The 10,525-nt window shown below is 42.0% G+C and overlaps 1 protein-coding gene across 1 annotated transcript; it reads left to right on the top strand.

Moving 5' to 3' along the window:
- The first annotated feature begins 2,144 nt into the window (after positions 1–2,144).
- On the top strand, positions 2,145–10,127 carry pcdh1g32 (protocadherin 1 gamma 32). The gene is made up of 4 exons (XM_033635710.2): positions 2,145–4,867; positions 8,005–8,066; positions 8,172–8,284; positions 8,633–10,127. The coding sequence occupies exons 1-4, from the start codon at positions 2,336–2,338 to the stop codon at positions 8,902–8,904; spliced, it is 2,979 nt and encodes a 992-aa protein (XP_033491601.2). The 5' UTR covers positions 2,145–2,335; the 3' UTR covers positions 8,905–10,127.
- The last annotated feature ends 398 nt before the right edge of the window (positions 10,128–10,525 follow it).

Raw genomic sequence — 10,525 nt, 5'->3', positions numbered from 1 at the left:
GAGCCCATGGAAAACCTCACCATCTGCTGCAGTTTCATTCCTGCAGACAGATTGTGTTTTCAGCTTTTAACCAGGGGAACTGGGTTTTTCAGAGCAAGCGGGTGGAGCATGCATTGAGGTGGATGGTAAACAGATACAACTGCTCTGTTTGAGTATTAATACGCTGAACTATATGCTGAAACGTCTGTTTTATTAAACAGGAGCAATCCTTGCCGGGGTATACTGTGTTGATGTCTGGGAATTGGAGCTGCTTCCTGAGGACAATTTTACAACTTACAGATATCAAACCCACACTATTCATAGAGTCACTGCACATTCCGCTTTCGAGACTTCATAGTTGTTTTATCATGAGTTTCTAGCAACTGTTTTTTATAAACAACAGATGTACTTTCCTTTTTATAATGCGAATGCTGTAATGCAGTCACTGTATTCTACTTAACAGGGAACTACACCCATTTTGAAAACTCATACATGTTATTCCTGTGGTCTAAGACAGTCCAAAAATATTAGTAAACATGAACAACTCTCTCCTAAATCCACAAACTAGAGTGCTAAAGCTCAAATTTGTGATATCATAGATTATAAAATGTGGAGCTGCTCCACTGATGACATATTCACAATCTGACCTTGTCACTTATCGACATTTGGTCATGGACTTTCAACGTCAAGATATGACTTGCAAGGTACCCTTAGTGCGTTGGTTGTTGATGTTCTGGGAAGACGTATCAACCTCTGCCTGTTACATGCATTGTCTGTTTTCAAAATACACCTCCGTTTTCACAGGAAATGTGCAGTTTGCACACAGTCTCTTTCAAAATAAACACACTATGTAGGTATAACACCACAGATTGAGTTTTTTTCCCTTCAAGAACAAACGCACGTGGTTGGGTTAAGGAAAAAGGAACAGGGTTTGACTTTACAATCGTACAGAAAGTGAACACCGGCCTCCTGGGTGAAAGGCGGTGATTATTTGACCCATCCACCTCCCCTCCTGCCCACCCAACTCTGACTGACTGCCACCAGCTGAACTTTTGCTGTTGTCCTGTTGCGTTTCCCTGTGATGCCGCTGGGAGATGTTAAACAAAAAACAGCGATGATTGTATATCACACTGACGTGAAAAGATGGCCTTTTTTTGGCAATGTCTGACACCAGAAGTCAGTGACCAAGCGCTGGTTTTTGACAACGTTGGAGTGAGACCAGGTTGCCATTGACAGTAAATGGTGCAAGATTTTCTAGATGACACCTAGGGGAATTTTCTGAGCATATAAGCACATTTTTTGTTTAAGAACTGAGAACACTACAATAAAAATAAAACTCATTTAAAAACACAAAACATTTTGTGGGTCCATAAAATCAGTCTCCCATGAAGCAGCTTCAGACTTTATACATGATGACATGACAAGTTTGAAACTTATTTCTCTGGTTTCTGACTTTGACAGAGAGAAGCTAATGTACATATTGGAATTCCTAATTTAGGTGGTGTTCCCCTTTAAGGATTGCTATCACTCTTTATTAACTGGGTAAGGTCTTGAAAGCTGGGTTGAGTAGAGGCTTCTTCTCCTCTTTTAAAAGAGAAGAAGAAGCCTCTACTCAACCCAGAATTGAGAACTTAAGTCATCCATGGATGACTTAAGTTCTCAATTCCAATCATAAACAAAAAAATAAAAGATTTTCACAGTGATTTCCTTCCACAATCTCAGCTTGTTATGAAAATTAATTTATTGAAAAATAAATAAATAAATAATCCCTCTCCAAATCTTTAGAAGCACAAATTCAAATACATCTTTACTGCACTGTAACACATAACAACACTTAATCCAGTAAAACATTTTATTCAAATGAAAGTAGCTTGATAAAGAATTAAAAGCCTACAACTGTAACTTTTTATTGGTTTAGTGAGATAGAGTAAATATGCTGTTTATATCCGCTTATGCTAAACTCCATCCGTTGAAAATAATGAAACACTCCTATAAGAAATTGAATCAAATAAGTCTGACCTGCGGTCAAAGCGTGGAGACTATGACATGAATTTGATCGGGCTAGTAGGCAGGAAAGATTATCAGAGCAGATGTCGTTTCCCTCCTATTGGAACAGTAGGGCCAATAATAAACACACGCACACACAAACCCACACTAATCTGAGACAGGCTAGTAGCCCTTGCACATCCCTTTCTCTCTCCTCTCTTTTCTCTCAGGCAGACAGCCGCTGTTCCAGTCCCACCAATGTCAAGTTTTTTCCACACTGTATTTTGCACAATTCTGCCTTAATCATCTTGTATGAGTGCACCAGACACATAGTGCTGGGTGTGAGTTGCGGCACTGCTTCAGCCTACAGATGGACACACGCGGAGAGAAGAAAAGACTGTACTGTGGGAAATGGCACGTAGTTTGCCATTTTGCGTTGTTCATTTGTTTCTTGGATGCAGTCCGGGGACAGATTCGCTACTCGATCCCTGAGGAACTGGAGCATGGAGCTTTTGTTGGCAATATAGCAGAGGACCTGGGCTTGGATTTGGGAAAGCTCTCTGCGCGCAGATTCCGGATAGTCTCAGGTGCCAAGAAGCAGTATGTGGAGGTAAATTTAGAAAACGGAGTTTTATTTGTCAATGAAAGAATTGATCGGGAAGAACTATGCGAGCAGAGTTTGTCCTGTTCTTTTCACTTGCAAGTGGTCATTGAAAACCCTCTGGAGCTGTACAGGGTGGAGATGGAGATATTGGATGTGAACGATAACTCTCCTAGTTTCCCGTGGACCGAGTTTAATTTGGACATATCGGAGTCCGCTGCGCCAGGATCCCGTTTCCCACTTGAGAGCGCACAGGACTTAGACGTCGGGTCCAACTCGCTCCGCACTTATTTGCTAAGTGTCAATGATCATTTCCTTTTGGATATACAGACGCGCAGCGATGGCAGTAAATTCGCAGAGCTGGTCCTTCAAAACCCACTGGACAGAGAGCAGCAGAGCGCGCATCAAATGGTCCTGACGGCGGTGGATGGAGGCGCGCCAGAGAGATCCGGCACTGCGCAAATTGATATCACCGTTTTGGATGCAAATGATAACGCGCCTGTGTTTGATCAGTCATTTTACAGAGTGAGGCTGGCTGAAAACGCACCCAAGGGCACAGTTGTCATAAAACTCAATGCGTCCGACTTAGATGAAGGTCCCAATGCTGACATCACCTATTCATTCAGTGGCCACGCGCCCATCAAAGTGCGCCAGCTTTTCAGCGTGGACTCGCGCACAGGGGAAATCAAAGTTAAAGGAGTGATAGATTATGAAAAGTCCAGGATGCATGAAATTTATGTACAAGCAAAAGATAAAGGCCCCTCTGCTGTAGCAGTTCACTGTAAAGTGCTGGTGAACGTTTTAGATAAAAATGACAACCTTCCAGAGGTGATTTTAACATCAGTGTCCACACCTGTGCAGGAGGACGCACCACCGGGAACGGTGATAGCCGTCATCAGCGTGATGGACAAAGACTCGGGTGAAAATGGGAATGTGGACTGTGAGATCCCCCATCACGTCCCATTCCAGCTCCACTCATCCTTTAAGAACTATTATACATTAGTAACGTGTGATTTTCTGGACAGAGAGGCGGTCGCAGAGTACAACATCACCCTTACTGCGCGAGATATGGGCTCCCCACCTTTATTCACAAGGAAAACTATTTTGGTCCAAGTGTCTGATGTGAATGATAACGCGCCCCGCTTCAAGCAACCCTCCTATACTGTGTACCTGACTGAGAACAATGCGCCGGGAGCATCTGTTTGCTCTGTGACTGCACTGGATCCAGATTCTGGTCAAAACGCATACCTCTCCTATTCTATACTGGAAGGTGACATACAGGGAATGCCCGTGTCCACATACGTGTCCATAAACTCGGACAACGGGAACATTTACGCACTGCGATCCTTCGACCATGAACAACTTAAAAACTTTCAGATCACAGTTCAGGCTCAAGACGCAGGGTTCCCACCTCTGAACAGCAACGTATCAGTGACTATTTTTATTTTGGATCAAAACGACAATGCACCTGTAATTGTTTCACCGGTTGCGCAAAATGGCACCGCGCCCAGCGAAGCGGTGCCCAGATCAGTTGACGCAGGTTACCTTGTCACCAAAATCAGCGCGGTGGACGCAGACGCAGGTCAGAACTCGCGTCTTTTTTATCAGATGCTCCAAGCAACAGACCCGAGCTTGTTTAGCATCGCTCTATACACAGGCGAGATCAGGACGATACGCCAGTTGGTGGAGAAAGAACCCACGAGGCACAGATTGGTCATTCTTGTGAAGGACAATGGTCAGCCGCCCCTCTCGGCCACTGTTTCCATCATTCTGTCAGTGGTTGACAGCCTGCCAGATTCGCAGCCCGATTTGGGTGACCTGTCACTAAGCCCACATCACAGCTCCAACTTCACCCTGTACTTAATCGTGTCTCTGGGCGCAATCTCCTTCACATTCCTGGTGGCTATTATCGTCCTGGTTGCAGTGCGGAGACTGAAGGGCAGGCCGTCCAGCAGAGAATCCAACTTCCCCTCCATCGGCGGGTGTTGCTGCTGCTGCTCCCGCTCAGAAGCATCCACCACCACAGAGGTGTTCAAAAAGTCCAACTTAAATGTTCGGATGTCTTCAGGCGCGTCCGGCTGCGCGGAGACAAACAGCAATGGGGCGCTCCCTCAGGTCTATTGCTACAAAATGTGTCTGACACCGGAGTCGTCCAAAAGTGACTTCATGTTCCTTAAGCCTTGTAGCCCGGTAATGTCAGTTCAGCAGAATAATGCCAAGAGCACAGATTACCTCACCTCTGGCTGGAGCGCACTGGACCGTAATGAACTGGCCAACAACAGAGCAGCGACCCCAAACGAGGTAACACACTGAAATCTATCGAAGCATACACATCAGCACAATAGAGGGGTTATTTCTGTTATCATTTCAGAATTACACTTATCCCCAAACTATATCCATCCAGCTATGTCTCTAACTAGTCCGCCTGCTGTCTCACTTCAATTAGAAATGACAGACGGGTTGACTCAGGGGCAAATGTCAAAATGCATTTTACACAGTAGGGGGCGCTCTAACACATTCTGTCATTTATTATTAATATAATTATGATTTTGATATCATTACTAATTGAAATATTATTGAAAATGGTTTTGCAGGAGATGTTGCCAAACTGTTAAATACCATAATTATTAAATATATGGAAAAATAATGAGATGAACATCACATATATGATATTACAATCACTTCAACCCCAGTTTGTTATCTTGGATAAAAACTGTTCTGCAGTTTTGTGCAAGTAATGCTTTGGAAAATATATCCTCAACCCAGGCCTACTGTAATGGGGGTGGGAGGTGGGTTAAAAGGCAGAGGTGACCCTGGCCCAAAGCCCAGGGCGGCCTTGCTAAGGGTTATGCACCACTGTTGGTGCAGGAGTTAGTTTGGATGAGAGGCCCAGTTTGGAAAATTTAGTCCCCCTGCCTTTAATTCCTAATGGCTGGCCTACTTTAACTAACCCACAAGTAGTGAAAACATAATTATGATAACAATATGGCAAATTACCAGTATGTCATGGTGTGTGACATGCATAAAAGGTGTTGCAGGGATAGAAGAGATATATGTTTTTATCACTTGAAGTTGTACTTAATACTGCTGCTGTATTTTTGCTGAAGTCAACAACATCAGTAAAATATCTATCAAAGTTAACCCTCACATCAGTCACATCAGCAGATTGGACACTAACTTTGCAATTGATGTGACATCTTCTCCATCATTATAAAGTAGCTCTGGGGAGCATTTTATGTCCCTTTCTCAGTTTAAGACATGTATTACATAATGTAGTAAAACCTGACTTTGTTAGAGTTTCTTTTTATGGAACTTGACTGTCGGCTGTCAACATGAACGTCAAACACAAAGTCATGTCAGTCACACCGATTTCGACTATACAGTATGATGCCTTTAGCCCTGCCATTACAGAGTGCTGCCAGGATGACGTTTTTCTGTAGGCTGATGCATAAGTAAGCGTCACACTGGTTCCCTTGTCAAAAAGCCTGGGGATTTCTCCATTGGACTTTGGGTCATTGCTGGAAATAAGCTCTGTGGCGAACAAATGTTTATGATACTTACATGTTTTGTTCAGCAAGATAATCTTCATAAATGCACATCACTTTGATGACTATTGAAGCCTAAATGCAATCACCAGAGGTAAAAGGCTAACGTTGGGCTTTTAACAAACTACACAACGGTCTCATTACGTAATGTCACCGCCATAACAAGACTGTAAAGCCTTGGCTTGGCTTGGTGTGATGATGTTTAGTAGTTTGATTTAGCCCCTTGTTAGCAACTGCCTTTTTTTTTAAGACACATAGAAGCTCCCAAGTTCACAACTGGAGTATTTCCTAATGTATTTTATGTTGTAGAACAAAACATGAACATCTCCCAATCTTGTGTTAACAGCAGAACTTGTTTCAGACATCTAACCAAAAACCCATTCAAAAAACCACTGACTATGAGATAAGGGAACTGGGAGTGCAAAAATGCTAACTAATTTCTGGGTTTTGGGAGATCTTTCTTGGGGCACTGTATGCATGACTGCATCCAGACAAGGCTGTAGCCATGCAGTCACCATTGGAGGGGGGGGGGGCACATCTATTGGGGATAAAGTATTATTTATTGTCACATTTATAGTTCCAGTGCAAAATGACACATTGATGTTAACATTACCTTTTCACACACTTCCTGACTGAAGTGGAGTGTTAATATTGGTACGGTGTGATAATAATACATTTCCATTAATCAACAACCAATTAACAAATCTTGATGTTATGCAAAGCTAGGGAGTGGAATGTATTCAGAATGTACAGCTATCGGCTGTTGGCTAGAAAATGCACGGGATGTATGCTTGCGATATAACGTTCATGCAGGTGTTTAGAATAATATTGTAAGGAGATAACCATTCATAAGGTGTTCACTTTCATAACACTTAAAAAACTATCACAATCAACAATGATTTAGCCAACATTACAATCAAAGTACACTCTAGTTTTCCAAATTTTATACATTGATAGTAATAAAACAGAGACACATTAGGGTGTTTGACACTGACTGTACCTGCTTACAGCAGACGAGCAACGGCTTCTCCTAAGACAAACCACACGCCGAACTGCAGCACACCGCAACACTAGAACTGATAGTAGTAATGATAGCATTTTTTAAAGTTCTTTTATGATTATAATTACATTTGCGAATTATTATTTTGGACTAACCAAGTCTCACTATGAAGTCATCAAAACCTGGTGGCTGGTCACTGACTTCCGGCGTCAGACACTGACAAAAAGCGTCAGCATTACACACAGCCAGTTGCCATTATTGTGTAACGGCGCCCAGCGGCAACAGGAGGAAAAGCAGTACACAACAACTTAAGTTAAGGGGGCAAAAAGTCCAAGTGGGTGTGTGGGTTGTGTCGCGGATGGGTCCAGCAACCACCGACCTTCATCCAAGATTGGACCCCAGATTGGATGAAGGTTGGTGGAAGGTCAGTAAGATTGTAAAGCCAAAGCCTGTTCTTTTTTCCTAAACCCAACCATGTGCTTTTGTTGCCCAAACCCAAACACCTGTGTGCTGGCTAAACATAACGTGTGTTTGCTGCTGAAGGAAAGAAATGTCAATTCGCGGTGTTGTACCGACATAGGGCATTTATTTTGATAGCGACTGTATGCAAACTGCACATTTCCTGTGAAAACGGATGTGTATTTTGAAAACAGACAATGCATGTAGCAGGCTGAAGTTGACACGGTGTCCTAGAACATCAACAACCAACCCACCCAGGCTACCTTCCACGTCACATCTTGCTGTGGATAGTCCATGGAATGGTTGGAATGAGAATGTGTTGTTTAGATGGTGGTGTGCAGTTTCCTGTTGACATAAGACATAAATGCAGTGCACATGTTCAAATTGAGTAACTGAGCTGGTCACTAAGTGTTTTTTATGTTTCATCTGTACAGCTTAGGTATTCAAACAAGGACTGGACCTGGACCAAGAACCAGCGCAACTCAGCATACAAGAGGTGAATACCTTGGTTGACCTACAGTAGTTATAATACATACACATGCACACAGACACACATAAATGCACGTGCCTAAACTTATATGTTTTATCTCTTTATCTTCAGATACAGTTCAGCTAATATGGAGGGCACTCTTACTCGTCAACAAAAATATGATGACCATGGGTTTTCCTGCTCTGTGGCACCACAGTACTGGACCTGGGGAAACCATATGAACGGTGGGTGAACTGTGCAATTTGGGTTCATTATTGTTCACATGAAAGAGAGTGGTGGGTTGGGGGCTCTCCCTGTGTCTGTGCCTACGGATTTATTCTGAAATATAAAATGGTAAACTGAAAAGCAGATAATACCAGGCCCCAAAATTGGTGGTGGGGGGATTTTAATGCATCAACATGAGGATTAGTTAAGTCCCTGCAAGATGTGTTTGGCTTTTTTTTCTTAAGCTGAAATTAAGAGGATGCCTTTAAAGCCACCTTATTCAGATCAAGTATACTGTATGTAAATACGGGCTCTTTGCAGAAATAATCTTCTGATACAAACTGTAATTTATGCGCATTTTTTAACAGACTGCAAGATGTCTCTTCAAGAGGGAACAGTTCCTCACTACTCATGGACCCCAAAGTACACTCAGCCTCATTCTGAACCACCAGACTACCAGCACAATGTGTACATACCTGGCACCACGTCTGACTACAGCACTCTGAAGCTGGCACCCAGAGGAGAGCTGGATGTGTACAACACTTTCTCTACTTTTGGAAAGAAAAAAAAATTCATCTCCAGCTACGAACAATCTTTTGACAACGACGATGGTCTCATAAGTAATGACATCTACAAATGATACACCAACTATACTGTATATTCTGTGTCTGACATACATATATACCATTGCTAGTTCCATTTATAACTATAAGACAGACTGTGTTTCTCCTTTCCAGTGGAATTTAATAGCACTACTTACCAGAAGCTATTTTTTGTTTTTTTTGTTTATACTGATATAAAGAATAAATAAAGTCTATTTCGAGTCATGGTGGGATTAAGTGATAACTTTTCCATCATGAAGTTGTATCTTTATTTAAAGGGAGTAAACCACTAGAGAGAAGACTTTACTTTTCCAGCAGCAGTGAGCTCAGGTACACGTGATTTGATCTATTTGGAGCCTGCTGGTTCTCAGTAGGGTTATAGTGAATGTCTAACTTCAAAAAAGGCTTGCAATTTCAGCAGCTTACAGTTTATTGCACAAGGGTCGTCCATGTACCAGTCACTTTTATGTAGACCTTCTTTGTTGTGCAGGGACACCTGCTGTGTGTCAAAGTTGTGAACTGACTAACTGTACTAGCAGGAAACTTTATACTTCATAGCCTTCAAAGTAGTTTCTACTTTAAAGCTAACACACTATGTATTTCAAACATCATAACTGCTTTAGTCCACATGAACAACCTTTGTCGACATGATTTTATCCGACCAAGATATACAACATTTTCTACAGTTGCAATTGTCTTATAAGTTCAGCCTCTTTCATCAAGTCATGCCTGGTGCATTTAGTGACGTCATTTGTTCACAGTCTGAATGCAGTCCAGGCACAATGCACAAACAATGCAAACAGTTAGCAGAGGTAATACAATAGCAAAAAGACCCAAATACATCTGATTTCAGAGATATAACATTGACATAAGGAGTGTAACCAGCTATGTGTCCATCAACCAGGGGTTACAGGGTTTTACAACAAGTATCATCACAGCTGTGACTGTACTCATCGGGCCTGTGCAGCAGACCATTACACTGACACATCACATCCAACAGTTGGCACAGAGAAGGGCAATAACACAGGTGTAATGTTGCTGCAGGCAACACACACATCCCAAGACTACTCAGACTGTTTGATTACAAGCAACTGCTGACATGATTCAGTCACTGGTTATATGCATTCCAATTTGTATTTATCTTTGAGTATGATTTGTGTATCTACAGATGATTACACAGTTATGCTTGGTGAAACTATTCTCTCTGTAAATACTCTATGTACAGTATATATTAATATCAATAAATCTGTCTGAAACTCTGCAGCTGTTGCCTTTTTCACAAAACAATCATGCTTTTATTCCTGTGACTAATGGATGATATGCAGAACCAATGTGTTTATGTGGCTCTGAAATAACTGCTAGAATAACTTAGTGTTCATTTCATTATGAATAAATAACCCAATTGCCAGAAAAATGTTGGCATATGTTACATTTGTATGCTATTATATAGTGGATATGTTGAATTTTTTTATAGTTTCAACAGTGTTGTTAGGTTTAGGCACAAAAAACACTTTGCTATGGTCAGAAAATGTCCATGTTTTGGCTTAAAGTACCCAGTTTCGGGGCACAATCTAGGCTAAAAACACAGCGACATCTTGGTAAAAAACAATCGCTTTTCATGGCACAATCCTTGGAGCAAATGCAGCGATGCCTTGATAG

The sequence above is a fragment of the Epinephelus lanceolatus genome, chromosome 11 (genome assembly GCF_041903045.1).
Source record: "Epinephelus lanceolatus isolate andai-2023 chromosome 11, ASM4190304v1, whole genome shotgun sequence".
NCBI classification, from domain to species: Eukaryota; Metazoa; Chordata; class Actinopteri; order Perciformes; family Serranidae; genus Epinephelus; species Epinephelus lanceolatus.
Note: the sequence above shows the minus strand (reverse complement) of the source record. Positions and strands in the feature narration are given on the sequence as shown.